We start from the raw sequence: 16,737 nt of genomic DNA on the forward strand, positions 1-16,737 counted from the left end.
ACCTGTCTTCAGAGCCTGTATTCTACATGTTACTCCCTCCAAAGCTATAAGGATGCTTATCCCAACACCTCTTATAATAACAAAAAATTTAAAAACCAGCTAATTTTCTAGTAATAGAAGACTATTATTTTTGGTACAGTCATATAATGGAATACTATGCATCAATTAAAGTGGTTTTACAGAAGAATATTTAATGAATTTGAAAGATGTTAGCAATATCATAATTATAAAGAGTACATTAAAAACAGTATGCTCCACATGATTCTATTTTAGCAATATATTAAAATGAACCAGATTAAACTGTCATTAATTTATGAAAAAAACGGCCAAATGTTAGCAATTATAATGTTTGTACCTAATATCTGGGGAAGGAATGAGAAGAGGGATAATGAGAAAGATAGGGACAGAGACAGAGCGACAGATATAGAAGAGCTCCATTGTCAAATGGTACCACGGGGTATCTCTGGATCTTAAGAGCATATATGATTTTTCTTTTATTCCTTTGGGTGAACTACTGGTAGATGTTCTACATTTTCTACCTGTCTCCTTTTGGCAAATGAGAAGAGCAAGCAAAACATTAGGTTTCAAACGGTTTGATCTTCTGAGCATTTATCCTGCGCCAGGTCCTGTGCTCCATGCTTTACACACCTCTTTCCAGTCCTCACAGCAATTCCAACAAGGTGGGTATCAGGATCACATTTAGCCATCATGATCACATTTAAGCACATTGAACATATTTCGGATGAGAACGTATAGGTAAAATGTCCATAAATACCCAACCAATAAGAGATGGCATCAATATTCCAGTCTAAGACTTCCTGAAAACAAAAGTCCAAGCACTTTTCAGGAGACTATTCAGATCCTGAAATAGTGAAATTATAGATTTTGGTTAAACATATCCCATAATTATGTTTTTCGTCTAATATGATCCACTAAGGCAGAGCAACACAGGATAAGACCTTTCATGAGCAAGCCTATGGGTTCAGCCAGTGACTCAATATTTAGGCGCACTGGAGGTAGGAAATTACCTCAGTAGTAAGAACAGAGGGCATTTCTCAAAAAGAAAATTAAGGAGATGCTCAGATCCAAAGAGCTCTGTGAGTTGATAATGATTCCATGCAAACAGAAATGCCAATGAGCTCGCGGTGGAAAAGGTATTGATGCCATTAGCTTTCAGAGTCCACAGACCTGAAAACTAGGCCCACTTACCACTGGGAATGGCTGGCGCTCAAGATACATCCGGTGACTGAATGAAGGTAAATGTACATCACTATAGCTTTCACAAGCAGAGAAGCCTATACAACCACTATAACAATTCTAGGCACATTTTCCTCTCCCAACCCACTTCAAACCCTCAGTCTAATGTTCCGTGCAAAGGACAGGGACAGAGAGAAGAGTTTCAATCATGTGTCAGCTTTATGCAGCTATTTTATTTAAACTTCTCAATATCACTCAATGTTACCAGGTATAATTATTCCAACATTTCATGTGCAAAATGGACTCATGATAATTTGCTCAAAGTCACTCGGTGCTGAAGGGGCAGAAGCAAGGGATAAACCCCAACCTCTCAAGGCCTCCAGGGCCAGGATCTCCCCCCACCATGCAGAACATCCTGAGCAAGTGATGCTCATCAATGACAAAACCCACATCAGTGCACATTCACTGCTTCTGCCTGGTTTCAAAGGGGATCGTTCCAGGACAAAAGTCTCACGTGTGTGTGAGAAACAATACTCGTTTGCCCAGAACGACATCCCCAGTTCATCAGAATGGTTTTGATAAGGAATGCCCCAACATGTCCACAGCCACACATGGTATTAACAAAAACAAGATACCGGGGGAAATCTCAGAACAAAAGGGCGGCAGTTTAGTACATCTCTTGTCTTTGTGTAAACAAAGAATAAGGAGCACAATTAGAGATAAACAGAAATGCCAAACTGAGAAGGAACAAGGGCATGCTAATACATTGTTTCATTCAAAGGACTCCATCAAAAAAATAAAAATAAAAAAGGAAGGGAAAGGATGAAATAATTTTCTTATTGAGAAAGGAGTGATGGAGTCATGCTTACCCTCAGGTTCACCTTGTTACAAAATTCCCTGATCAGCAACTGGCTCAGTGCGGAGTGCCGTGATCTAGCATCAACAGACTGGACTCCAACCAGGCCACCGGCACCTCATAGCCATGGGACCTTGAGCAAGTCCCCGACCTTTGTTACACTTCGTTTTCTTTTGTAAAATGGAGATGGTCTAACGCACTAATTGCAAAAAAGGACTTCGTATGTGTGACACGGCACAGACCTAATAGCAGCAGAAATGTTATTCCATGGTTGGCACATTGGAACATTTCAGGAAGGACACTCAAGAAAAACATCCTCCACTGTATATGAAGCAGGAATAGCAGGCCTGTCCTTGGTTTGTATTATTTGTTTGTCTTGCATGAATCATTCATGCCCAAAAAGACAACTTGGTTCTCACAATGCGAATTTCAAAAACTAATTTTCCAGTCACTCCATGAAGTAAAAACAAGCCCTGGTATCACCCTTTTCATCTGTTTTTACAAGGCCAACTGGAAAAGGCTCGGGTGTGCAATGAAACCCTGCATTTTACACAGTATTCTTAGTTGCCAGTTCAAAACAGGATTTAGAAATTTCCCACTTGCTGAAAATTAATGTGTCCAGAGGTATAGGCCATGAGGCCCAGACATGGGAAAGGAGAAACTGACAAACATTCAGACAATTGTAGTCATCCTTCCTTAGCATGAAAAAAAAAAAAAATCCATGGTCATTAATAAAATCTGGAGCATCTGGCCATATTAGTATGTACCAATCCCAATGACTTAACTTTTCCTCAGGTAATCTATGCCCACTAAGAACACAGAGCAGTCTTGAGACAATTTGGAAATATAAGATGCTTTTTAAAAGCAATTGATTCTGAATTATAGAGAACAACAAAGGTGCCTAATTCTGTGTACTTGTGTTAGGTCTAAACAAACTAGATGAATGAGCAATTCAGTTTTTAGTCATTGTTTTTTGTTTTTGTTTTTTGGTTTGGTTTGGTTTCTGGGTGTGTGTGTGTGGGTCTTCATTTAATGCCTCCGGGATCTAAAAAATCAAATTGTAGTATTATATGAAGTTCAAGAACCTTGTGGATACTTCTCTACCAGATACGCAGGATAATGTATTGAATCTTGGAACTCAAGTTTATCATGGGGAAAGTGATGTCAGCTGATAATATATAACTACCCTCACCAGGGTTGCTTTTTGAAGTAACTAAGACTGTAAGTCCTCTTAACGTATAAATGTCAAGTATCTATTAGAATACATCAGTCAGCTGTACTAATTTGAAAATATATATTTACGTAGAATTTTGCCATGATGTTCTCCATTGACTTTAAAGCAGGAAAGTTTGTGCCTATGAGAGAAATTACTAGGGAAGGAAATTCAACCCTTCATATTCTAACATATAGGCAAAGCACAAATAAGTTGCTTTTAAGAAACTATCTCTACAGAGTGTGTCTTTTAGAAGAGACCGAAATAATATTCTGTTGTCTCAAAGGGCAGAAAAACAGTTCTTCCTGAAACACACACCCTTTCTTCCTAAGCCTTGGTCCCCCAGTGTCTTTTATCTCCTGTGATTTTGTTCCCCGAGCTTCAGGCTAACAAGGCTGCGCTGTGTCATTCCTTTTGTTAATATAGAAGAAAGGATCCTCATTCAAAACATCAATGCTTTAAAAATAAAACAACTCTGGAAAGCCTCTCCATCCATGAAGAAGAACAATAAAAATGTATTTTCCAGATCCTCTGAAAGCACCAAAGCCCCATGTCCTTCACATGTCAAAACGCCCCACTGGAGAGCTGACACGGTGCCAGCATCGCTGTGGACACCACCAGGGCTGTTTATATGAATATCATTCAGTGCTGAGGGAGGACCTTTTTCCTTCTTTTAAAAAATGTTTGCTACATAGATTTTCAAAGCAACACTGTTATGTTATAATTTCAGTGTGTGTTTCTCTCAAATTATGAACCAGCTAAGGGGGCGTGAAATATTTATTCTTTGGCGTATCTAACCACAGATGTTGATGTCTCTATGAGAACACACTGATGAACCTGTTCGCGGTGCAGGGAAACCTCCAGGACACACACTGTAGGCTGGGATTAGGTAAGGGATTTGGGGGGATTACAGGTATTCCCTAAAGTCAAAAGAATAATAATCTCAGGGGCCACCACAGGTTGTCTTGCTTTAGAAAGTCTTGCCATATTTTTGGTCTTTGCTCATTTATGCTTTCATTACAAATGTGTTAAGCATCTTCTATGGCTACGAAGTTGTTTGTGGAGCACTTACTACGTGCTCCTGCCTAAGACATGTTCTATGGCTAAGATTTCTTTATCTACTAGAAGAGACTGGCCCACAGTGAGGTTTATCACAAACAATTGTGTACTAGTAAGTGCTGCTGTGTGTAGGTCCTCAAGGAACCCAGAGGACTATGCACATTGTACCATTGGGCAGAGGGGCGCCAGCTTCCAGAGGAGGTGGGGCTTGAGGTGAGCACTGAAGGATAAGCACTCAGGACCGCCTCTGGCAAAGTACTTAGTATCTTCACTCTGGATGTGAGAGGCCAGAGGGCAGAGGTCTTAAATGTTCTGTTTAAAAGCTCATAGTAAGAAAACCAGTCCTCAAACCCTCAATGCTGATTGGATGGTCTGAAAAATTTACTATCATTTTCTTGAGAAAAAAAAATTTTAACTATAGAAGACTATAAGTAACACTATAACAAAGGCCCATGAAACCACAACCTAGAATTAACTATTGTGAACATCCCATCACATTTGCTTCAACATTTAATGCAAGAAATAAAACATTGCAGATCAAGTTCAAGTCTCCTCTGTCTCCTTCTGCCTGGTTCTCAGTTCTTTCCCTGCTCTTTTTGTTTTTTAGATTCAATTGTTGATAGATATGTATTTAGTGCCATTTTCTTGTTGATGTTTTTTATCTTTTTTTCCTCTTCCTCTTCCTCTTCTCCCCCTCCCCTTCCCCTCCCCCTCCCCCTCCCCCTCCCCCTCCCCCTCCTCCTCCTCCTCCTCCTCCTCCTCCTCCTCCTCCTCCTCCTCCTCCTCCTCCTCCTCCTCCTCCTCCTCCTCCTCCTCCTCCTCCTCCTCCTCCTCCTCCTCCTCTTCTTCTTCTTCTTCTTCTTCTTCTTCTTCTTCTTCTGGAAGACACTTTAACATTTCATATAATACTAGTTTGGTAAAATGATTTTAAAAGTGTGTATGTATATGGGGTTGGGGGGGTGAGGGTGGGGGGTTGACCAGAAAGGAAAAACTGTGTTTAGTTGGTTTTTTATTATTTGCATTGATGAAGTTTTCTAGTATTTTAAAAAATGCTTTGACAATCACAAGCAATAAGAAACCAGATATAATCATAAAAGATGTGTGTGCTATGTGCCGTTGCGTCACCTCTGACTCCTATGAATGAGTGAGGTCCCCAATGTCCTGTCCTTAACAGCCCTGCTCAGCTCCTGCAGACTCATGGCTGTAGTTTTTTTTATAGAGTCAACCCAACACATATTTGGTTTTCCTCTTTTCCTGATGCCTTCGATTTTTCCAAGCATTACTGTTTTTTCCAAAAAAACCCTACCTTCTCATGATGTGCCCTGTTGGACAGCTTCAGTTTTGTCCATTTGCCTTCAGTGATGTTTCTGGCTTAATTTGCTCTAGAAGCCACTTGTTCATCACTCTGGCAGTCCAGGGTATCCATAGAGCTCTCCTCCAACATCATATTTCAAATGAATTTAATTATATAATAAACCAGAGCACTTAATTTCAGCCAATTAACAACATAACCTCATAAAGGAGATGTATGTATCACTACTAAAATCAGGTATTAATCTACTCCATTTTACAGGTGGGATAACAAGTGAGGCTACAGAATCACCTAATACACATGGTATCATTATTTCACTCTAAGCAGAACATCCAGGAAGCACATTATTGCCATGAGAAAATGGTTGATATGTGATTTGAAATAACTTGTAGTTTGAATTTATTTGCCTTATTTCTTAGTTTACACATCATTTGGGTACAAATTAACAGCTGAGTTCCATACTGTCATACAAAATGTGCACCTTGAAAAGTAATATGTGGAAGTTTTGATGAGAAATTGTTAAGCATTCTCACTCAAATTAGGGCTGACTTTCAAAACTTCTTATAGTCCTGGAGCCACCATTTCAGGAGTTAGATTATGAGTTAGAATCTTGATGCTTATACTACGACCTTTCCTCTCTTGAGTCTGAGGAGCTCCCACATCCACATCTTCCTCAATGTTCATGGAAACTACATCTGGTGCATCTCTCCTGGCATCTAGTTTCAGGGCAGCTTCCAATTAGTGGGCAAGGAAGGGAACTTCTGCTAAGTCACCAAAGATGAGTGAGCCTACAAGATACTAGGCGAGGTGAATCCTGAAGCCACAGGAGCCTGAGCTACCTTAAGGCCACTGGAGGAAAGACTTTAGGTCATGCCTTTCTCTAGGCTGCAGCGGTCGCCAACCGGTGGTCCCTGAGGTAAGAAAAGTTGGCGACCGCTGGTTTAAGGAAACCTTTGGAGCAGTGGTCGCCAACCGGTGGTCCGTGATATCCGAAAGGTTGGCGACCACTGCTCTAGAAGACCTCTGACCATTTCTTAACTTCTCCAAATATGTTGCTTATACACAGGGTGCCCCCAAAAATGTATACACATTTTAACAGCTGATAGCTCAATTGATGTTTCTTTCTTTTCAGGTTTAACCCATTGGAATTTATAATGTATAATAAGTGTGTATTATACATTATACACTTACAGGTCACCTGGTCTCACTAGGGAGAACTGACTTTAGTGGGTCCCAAGTAGATGTTGCAGCAAGGAGACAATTGTGATAACCAATTATAAGAGCAATTCCACTTCTGGGTACTTACCTGAAGAAACCCGAAACACTAAATCAAAAGACATATACAGCCATATGCTCATTGCAGCATTATTTACAATAGCCAAGAAATGAAAGCAACCGAAGTGTCCATCAACAGATGAGTGAATAAAGAAACGGTGCATATATACAATGGAATATGAGTCAGCCATAAAAATGAAAGAAATAATGCCATCTGCAACAACATGAATGGGCTTAGAGGATATTGTGCTGAGTGAAATAAGTCAGACAGAGGAAGACAAATACCATATGGTTTCACTTCTATGTGGAATATAAAAAAACAAAATAAACAAGTAGAACAGAAACAGTCTCATAGATACAGAGAACATTTTGATAGTTTCCAGATTGGAGAGGGTAGAGGCGGGGATGGTTGATAAAGGTAAAGGGAATAAGAAGTACACATTGGTATTTACAGAATAGTTATGAGGATGTAAACTACAGCATATGTAGTGTAGTCAATAATACTGTAATAACTATATATGGTGCCAGATGGGTACTAGATTTATTGAGGTGATCACTTTGTAAGTTATATAAATACCTAATCACTGGGTTATACACCTGAAACTAATATAATAGTATACATCAACTATAATTGAAAAATAAAAAATTACTTTAAATAAATATATTTAGTTACTTAAAAAGATAAAATATCTAGAGCTTCCAAATTAAGCAAAACATAGTAGATATTTTAAGTTGTTGTCTGTAAGAACAAAGGGAAGGATATAAGTCTTAATACACCAATTTAGCCTCTAATTAAGAAGAGGATGGTGGCTTGGATTTGGGTGGCAACTCCATCAACCTGATTTCTAAACTAATTCTGGCAGAGATGGGCATGTTAATGACAATGAGAAAAGGTTAGATTTGGTCATATTTTTGAGGTTGAACCAAGATTTTCTAATAAATTGATGTCAAGGGCTATTACACGAAACAACAACATAATAACAAGAAAATCAATAGATGATGTGGAGTAGGGTTAAATAACATGCCAGCCCAGCCTTGTCTTCACACCCATTGCAAGTGAACTGATTAGCATAGGAACATAAATGTCTACAGTGCTCTTACTGTGCCAGAAGCAATGTAAACTCGAATTCATCTGGTAAGGATGGACATCCATGGTCCGATGTTGGAAATCACACCAAAAACAAAACAACACAAAAAAAACACCTGTACTAGGGCTGCCTGGGGAGCCTCCTGGCAAGTGACTATGCGCAGAGGCTTCTGCTAATGAAGGGTGTCACCTGCAGGACGAAATGAGATCGCCACAAAGAGCCACCCCATCCACTGGCCAGTCTAAAGCCCAGACTGTTGTTAAGAAGTCTGGTGGTAGCCCCGTGTGTCACACAAGAAAGTGAAAGCACCATTTATTTTGCCATTATTATGCTGCCAGGCACAGCGCTGAGCACTGAATGGGTATTGTGTCATTTAATCCTCACAAGAAAATGAAGTAGGTACTCTCATCCTTATTTGCAATATGAGGGAAGTGAGGCTCAGAAACAGCTCAGAGAGGAGAGCAGCTAGGACTGCTGCCATTCAATTCCAACCTGGGGGTTGGAGGAAGGCGAGAAGGAGGCGCTCTGCCCCTTCAGAGAGTAACCAAGCCCAGATTTCAGGCTCCCTCAGAAGGCAAAATCAGCAGTTTCTGTTTGTAGCCTCTATAAAAATATTTGGGCAATCCATGAGTGAAACTGCTTTAGGGCAGCTCTGCTCAACCATTCTGAACTCAATCCTTCCCACCATCATCAATGCCCTGCCCCCATGCTCCTGAACCCCAATTATCTACTCTTATTCTTGCTGCTCCATCAACCTGATTTCTAAAGTAATTCTGACAGAGAGATGGGCATGTTAATGACCTGCCTCCAGGACTGAGCTCCGAGTGTCTTCTCTCCCAGACAATATCGATCAGACTATTGTGCCCAGTCAATAGTCCTTTACAACAAATCTTGCTGGGGAATAAGTCAGCTTTTGTGCCTACGGTTTCTGGCCTGTAACAGCCTTCAAATGGACTCCCCAATTCGAATATCCTGCAGGCAAAGTCTTACTACTTACTCAGTGCTTTGCGGAGTGCCTTCTTTATTTATATAAAAGGCTATCAGTGTTCCTAATGTGGTACCTGAAAGTGTTTAAGCTAGTTTTGCCTCCTAGGCATGTTTCCACTACTTCCAAGTACATTTAATCAGAAATGCTATTGATGACGAAACAACTCTAGTTTTGATTTTCTAAACCAAAATTCATTTCCACTTTTGCCTCTATTTGGTCCTAACATCAAAAGCCTGGGGAACAAGCATTTGAGAACTACTTGCTGGCTGCTGGCTGGTTTAGGACTTTCCCAGGAGTTCGGAATGTGCCCTACAGCCAGAGGAGAAATAAATTTCTTTATAGACATTAGAAAATCGTAAGTGGAGTATATAGGTTGGGAGAACAAATGTGTTACTGTAACTCATGCAAAAGCTTTAAAGCATTTCCAACACTAAGAAAGGCCTTGGGGATTGCATGTATGTAGCTATTGGAGTCAATCACTCATAGGAACATAGACTTGAGCGGGGTTGCACATATAATCTGGCCCAATGTTCTTAATATTACAAATGAGGAAATTAAAAATTACAAATGAGGCCAACCAAACTGGTGTCCTTTGGAATTCCCCATCTCTAATGTTAGTGTGCCCTCAGCATCTCTCAGAAATTTTATTTTAATACTTGTCAGGTGTTTTCCACCCCTGCCTCCTGTTCTCATTCCTCTCAGTGGCCCTTGTCACTTTCACTAAAACCTCCTTTCCAACTTCAGGAGGCACCATACCCATGTGGTTGAAGTTAACGGCTCTCAGGGAGATGTGAGTCTGTCTCCATTGTTTACCAGGTGTATCAACTTAGGCAAGTCATTTAATTTTTCTGCACCACCATTCACTCATCCGTAAAATAGGAGCAAGAATTGTAACCACTCCATTGTCTGTTGTGAGCATTAAATGCCATTCCTGTGAAGCCCTTTTACTGATGCTTGGCACCTATTAAGTGCTCAATGAAAGAGAACAGTCATTGTCATTATCAACGTGACCCAACTTCTGCTCCCCTTAGTATCAGCAGCTGATCTCTCCTCCAAGTTTACCAAGAGAATGAAGAAAGGTCACCAAATATGAACCCCCTCACCCACTAGCACCTCTGACACTAGAAGCCTATGGACATCCCTGCCCAACACTGTTTCCCACTCATTCTGTTGGGAATGGGAAGTACTTCTTCCTGCTAATCAGTTCCTGGGATCCCATCCCACCCCCCAACCATCTCCTAAGGAGCCTTGTTCCCTCAATTAAATGGTCTCTCTCAACTGAATCTCCAGCCTCCCTCCCTTTTCTTTCACCTTCCGCTCAGCCTCGAAATCTTTTTCACCTTAAAATATAAACGAAAGCAAACAAACACAAAACTTTCCGTGAGCCTTCATTGCCTTTCGCTAACTCCCTCTTTGCCCCTCCTGGTTGGCTTCTCAGCTAACTTTCTGGAAGAGTAGTCTATATCATCTTCTTTTCCTTCCCCCTCACCCACAGCAATACATGAGGTCCTTCTTGCCCTAGCCCACCCAGAAAACCTTGCACTACCTTACCCAACTCCGCTTAGGCTTCCTCAATCCACCGCCATGACTGAGGCCATTTTCTTCCTCACAATGAGACATTCATGCTGCTCTCTACCTTTCTCCAAGCATGAGCTTCGTCCCACATTTGTTTCCTTATCCTCAGCATCCAATACGGTTCCTTGCACACAGTAATCACTCATGAATACACAAATGACCTTCTCAGAATCATAGAGAATCATACGGTTCATTTAATCTAATTAAATGGAACAAACATTTACTGTGCTCCAACCACATACCAGGCACAATGGAGCCTGAAGAGATTAATACCACACAGCTCCTGCCCTCCAGGAGTTGTTTGTCATCCAGTGAGGGGGGAATAGGAATAGAGGACTGAAGATGGGACAGAGAGATTGATGAGGGAACGGGTAAACAGAGAGAGAGAGAACAGGAAAGAGAGGAGCGAAGAGAGATGGAGGTAAGATAGATCAATGTCATATAGGCTAGGGTATACATTAGGATGCCAATAAAAGTAAAATATGTGTGTGCTTTTTAAAAAAATCATTTCATCAAATTTAAAAAGAAGCAATATGTCTAAGTCTAGTCAAATAAATCTTGATTTCACTCCGGGGGGAACAAACTCTGTACAGTTCTCTGACACACCTGGTTTTTTATACAGAGAATACACTGAGACTAGGAACTCTGACTATATATCACATATAGGAACCCTGCCCTCCACTGACAAAGTGAGCAGATTAAATTTCCAAGGGAGGCTTTTGTGAACCTGTACATGTGAAGGTATCTGTTAGTCCCTTAATCTCCCGAGTATATTAGGGGAAAAATACAGAGACATAGTTCTGGGTGACAGTTATCAATTTACTGCCATCTGGTCATTTTAGCCTCTTACTGTAAATAAAGTACTTACTCTTCTGGATTTAATGATTGATCCTGATTTTCAAGAGGAAATTGGGTTGCTACATGAAACCAAGGAACTCTGATATGGGGCACCTCTTAGTACTTCCATGCCCACTAGGAAAGGTTAACAGAAAACATCAATAATTTATTTAAAGGCAAGATAACTGAAAACTCAGGTCCTTCAGGAATGAAGGTTGAAATCACTCCACCATGTAAAGAGCCCCAAGCAGGTGGGCTCTGGACTGAGAAAGGGTGGGCACACAATGCTGAATGGAAGAAGGGAGGTGCATATACAATGACAGCCTTGTGACTAGTTACAGAACAGGGGCCTGCTGTAGTTTTTATTTGCTTGTTATATGAATACATTCATTTGTAGATGTTATTTTCTTTTTCCTTTTTATGTTATTTTATAAACAAGTTGTTGGACATTAACTTTAGTATCTAGATAACAATATTCAGTGGAGCTATGCCTGAATTTGAGGAGAAATTAGTTTAATCAGCAATGGATACACAACTATTGGGACTTGCATCTTGTCATTTGGGGAAAAGAGTGAGAAGGTCTTGACTTAAAAGATAAGGAGCTGTAGCTTATTAGGTGGAAATATAGAGTCATTTTTGCTGATATATAAGAATTAAAATGTGTGTAGAAGTGTGCATAGAGGAGCTGAGTAACCAAAGGCAGGGATTGCAATGGCTATCTCTTTATTGCCTCTCAGTACTGAATTTATCCTTCATTGCAGGCTCTACAAAAATGGATCTGGGCCCTTTAGATCCTCTTCCTTTTCCAGCTAGCTGAGTGTGAAGCATTTCTTTAGAGGACACAGGAGAGGCATCCCAGGAGGAAAGTTGTCCGTGGCGTTCCAGTGTGCTAGCTCAACTGACTCCTGAAGTGCACGTGGCTTCTCCAGCCCCAGGTCCTGCCCTGGAAGCACGATGGGACTGGCTACTGCAGCATCTGACTGTGTGGCAGCTTTCATAGAGCCCCGTTTCTGCAAAAGAGGCAGCTTCTGCAGCCCAGCGCTAGGTTCCTGCAGCACAGGCAGCTTGTCTAGCATCCAGCTCCTGCAACACACCGGCCAGCAGAACCCATGAGCCAACAACTGTCCCTGGGTACCCCCTGGGGCTTTGTGATAGCAGACACTTCTCTATCCAAAGCTTTCCCAAGTGTCCTGTACGGCAGATTTCCAGCAAGTTCTGCAAGAACAGCACTCCGGCAGCCTCTCTGCCATTCAGTGCGCTGTGGATGTGCCTTCTCTAAGGAGGTCTGATCACACCCTGGGTGGGGCTTCCTTTGGGGCTGCTCCTTATGTCAGCTCCCCTTGCACTGTCTTGAGTGCTATTTGCTTCTTACCAGCCGATCCCTCATTACTCCAATCCCCTGTGGTAGTTCATAATTCTTTTTAATAAACCCTCCCTGTTAAAGTTACTATGTGTCCCAGTAGCAATGAGCATTCCCAGCACACCAATTTTCATTTCGAAATACCATTTTCCAATGCTCATTCTAGGACTGAGGCAGGAAAAACACAAAATAAGCTTGGAGTATCCTGTAGTACAGAAAGTAGGGAAGTGCTCAAAACAAACCAACAGAAACAAACAAACAGAATGAAGGGGGCATGTCAACAGGACACAGGAGCCACCCAAAGGAACACCCAATTTCCAAAGCTAGAACAACTTGAGCAAAACAAATAAATAAATACATAAATAAATAAATAAATAAATAAATAAATAAATATCGTACTGTTGGTGTATAACCCAAAATATCAATAATTATACATGAGCCCATACTGATATAAATTAGTGATTGAATGAATAGGGGAAAGACAAGTCGTCCTCGAAAAGAGCTCCAAATAACATAGGTAGACACTCACCCCTCAAAGACTAAAGCTTACTAGTAATTCCTGCCCTTCACCCTTAAGGAAAGGCTAGACTTAGTGACTTGCTTTTTAAAGAATAGATTAGGGAAAGCGAAAAATAGTGACTTTATGTGGAGAAACCTGACAAACACTACACATCAGCAAGTGATGAAGGTTAACCAAGTGATGATATCACCAGTGATGTCATATGAATGTCATGAAACCCCTGATATGATGGCATGAGAAGGGCATGTCAACTCCGTGGTATTCCTTTCAAAACCCATAACCCCATCATGAGAAAAACAGCAAACACTGACTGAGGGACATTCTACAGGATACCTGGCCAGTACTTTTCAAGGCTCTCGAGGTTAGGAAAAACAATAACTGAGAAACTGTCACAGACCAGAGGAGTTGGGGAGGACAGGACAATGAAAAGCAGTGTGGTGCCCTGGATTTGGATCTGGAACAGAAAGAGACATCAACAGAAAAACAGATGAAATCCAAATGAAGTCTGGAGTTCATTTAACAATGATGTACTAATATCAGTTTCTCAGTTTGACAATCTAATGGTAAGACATTAACAAGGGGGAAAACTGGATACAGGCATAAGGGAACTCTACTATTTTTGCAAATTTCCTATAAATTTAAAATGATTCCAAAATAAAAGCTTTACTGGAAAAAAATTATTGTGGTTTCTGTCTCCTGATTGGACCCTGACTGATACAAGGAACTGCTCTGATTGTCAAAGCAATCATTTTATGGATCTAATATATATCATCAAATATATATGTAAGAATAACCAGAGAAGAGGTAACATAGAAATAAAGTCTTTGAAAATTAGACTATTTTAACTCTGTTACTAGGTAGATTACTAGCGCATGCATTTTATTGCAAGAATTATCTGGCCAAGAGTAATAAGTAAATTATACAACTCCTAATTAGTGACAGTAGAGTAACTGCCACAGACAAAATTCAGGTAACAAGACCCACTGCTCCAGCTCAGAATAGCATTCTCTTACGTGCTTAGAAAAGGTGTCAGAAATGCTTTTCTCTGAACATCTTTGAAGATGTCAAATAACTGTCCATGTTTACTTATGCCTTTGATCATTATAAATAAACCAAAACATGAGTTGTAGAGAATAAATAAAAGTCGAGTCAATAGCACCTTCCAGGATTGAAAGAACATGTGTTCTCAGAATTCGAGGGGCTTTCTTCAAAAGGGAGTCAATTCCAAAATGAAGCAGTTTATTTTCGAGAAGGCCTAACCTGCAAAATAAAACACTATCTTATATTCCAGGAGGCCTGAACCAGTTCTCAAGAATCTGAAACCCATGTAGGCTTTTGTTTTGTTTACACACTCTTAGTCTGATCTCGTAGCTTGACACAGGCTGCAGCCCTTGGGAGACAGAATATAAATACAGCTGAAATTATTCCACAGCATTCTTGCCCTGGAATTAGCAACAAACCTCACTTTCCAAATGACAAATACATCCACTCTTCTCTTGCCCACTAGTTTACAGAATAATGTTATTTTTCCTCAAACTGTGTAGGCACAACTGATTTTTAAGCTGGAAAAGTTCATGAAAGCCACATCACTGTTGAGGTCAGTCGGCCAGAAAAATGGACATGAGCCAACCCCCATATCCCAAACATTTTGCCTCAACGGCATGTGAACAAAATGCCTACTCTTCTCCCGATCTCCAACAGAAGCAAAACAAAACCTTGCAGGACAGTTATGCACTGGGACTGGAAGCCCATCAGGGGCAGAAACTCTCTCTCTCTCTCTGTCTCTCTGTCTCTCTCTCTCTCTGTCTGCCCCCTCTCCCTCCCCCCGCCTCGCTTAAGATACAATGAAAAGGCTCTTTCACGCAGAATGTTCTGTGCACAGACAGCACGAGGGGCAGCCAAGAGACCACAAAACTGAAACAAGTAGTTCTAACAAGATAAACAGTCATCTCCCCATTCCAATGCGAGCAAGTAAAAATTCTTAAACCCGGCTTACCTAGAACAGCTGCAAGTCCGTTTGGACTAGTTTCAGAAAACTGTTTTGTAGCAATGGGGACACCTTTGTGCTGCCAGGAGAGCCTGCTAATTTTTAAAACTATTATTTCCTTTCTCTAAGTAGGATGGCCCGTTCTTTACAATTTAGTTGCTCTTTGAGTCCCTCGCACATTTTTCAGGGCAAATAGTGTGGTGAAGGCCTGGGGTGGGACAGGGGGCTGGGTGGAGGGTGAATGTGGGGAAATAGGGGACATCTGTAATACTGTCAAGAATAAAAGATAAACGTAAAAAAAAAAGAAGTATGAAGGAAAAGGAAGTATACACAATTACACACACAGCAACAAATTAGCCAGAAAACTTAAGTTTTAACTGTGAAATTTAGAAAAGCAACTGCACTACAAGACATTCCATCATTTAATACTCATAATAAAGAATATGAGATTTTAAATGCTACCTGCTTGTAGTCCAAATATTGTTATTTTAGAATTGCAATCTTAACGAGACAGATGACATACTATATTGTGTTTAATACCAAACTGTTCATGAATGTTTATTTATTGCCAATATTTCTCCCCAAAGTTATCTCAAGCAAGTGCTCATTATTTGCATCTCAAAATGCAGAGAAAAAAAAATCGGTTAAGCATTGAAAATATCAATTCTACTACTTCCGAGTGAAGACCAGCAAGTAGTAAATTTTAATCACCAAGCAAATATCATAGATAAATCAACAAGTGAAAACAGAAGTTAGACTACAATGGCTATGTCACCACGACTGCCCTACTCTGGCAAGTGCATTGGTATTTACGGAAGCATCAGCATCAGATTAACTGAGCACCTTTCTTTGTACTGTTAACAACAGCTCTGTATCTAATAACTTGCACAGATTTAGAGGAAACGCTGTTAATGAGTTGGGTCGGGAATCTGCACTACACTCTGCAAAGGGTGAAACGGGAAACCCCCGGCTCAGGGGAATCTGCAGACAAGGGCCCTTCCAGCACAAACATCCCAAGACAGACAACAGCAGGTGGACACTCACCACTGGAGCAGTTGGTGCCCCCCCAGCCGGGCTCACACTGACAGGTGTTTGGAGCAATGCAGCGACCATGGACACATTTATCTGCACAGTGGGCTGTCGGAGAGAAAAATCAATCAAATGAGGAACGTTGGCACGAGAAAAACCCCCCAACAACACAGCTGTTTCCCATCCCGGTCTCAAGTATCACTTAAAAACAACATGCACGCTTGATAATTTCCTTCAATCCATGCCTCAGCCCTCTTGCAGTCTGCGGTGGAACCAAACAATTCCCCTTCCTATTTTGATAGCTCCAAATAAATTCCTTCATTTTTGCTATTTAACTCTACTTCATGCTACATTAGGAAAGAAGTTTCAAGGGAAACTGCCTAATCCAGTTTAAAAAAATGATCAGTGATGACCAAATATATCCTCTTTGTTTCGGGAGAT

The 16,737-nt window shown here is 40.8% G+C and overlaps 1 protein-coding gene across 2 annotated transcripts in view; it reads right to left on the bottom strand.

Annotated features, from left to right (window-relative positions):
• Positions 1-16,737, bottom strand: part of MEGF10 (multiple EGF like domains 10) — a 367,971-nt gene that overhangs the window by 63,984 nt on the left and 287,250 nt on the right. For both annotated transcript variants that reach the window (XM_079790816.1, XM_079790817.1), the window contains one exon: positions 16,312-16,404. In XM_079790816.1, the coding sequence (XP_079646942.1) occupies positions 16,312-16,404 (93 nt within the window). The remainder of the gene's footprint in view (positions 1-16,311; positions 16,405-16,737) is intronic.

The sequence above is a fragment of the Cnephaeus nilssonii genome (assembly GCF_951640355.1).
Source record: "Cnephaeus nilssonii genome assembly, chromosome: 2".
Classification (NCBI taxonomy): Eukaryota; Metazoa; Chordata; class Mammalia; order Chiroptera; family Vespertilionidae; genus Cnephaeus; species Cnephaeus nilssonii.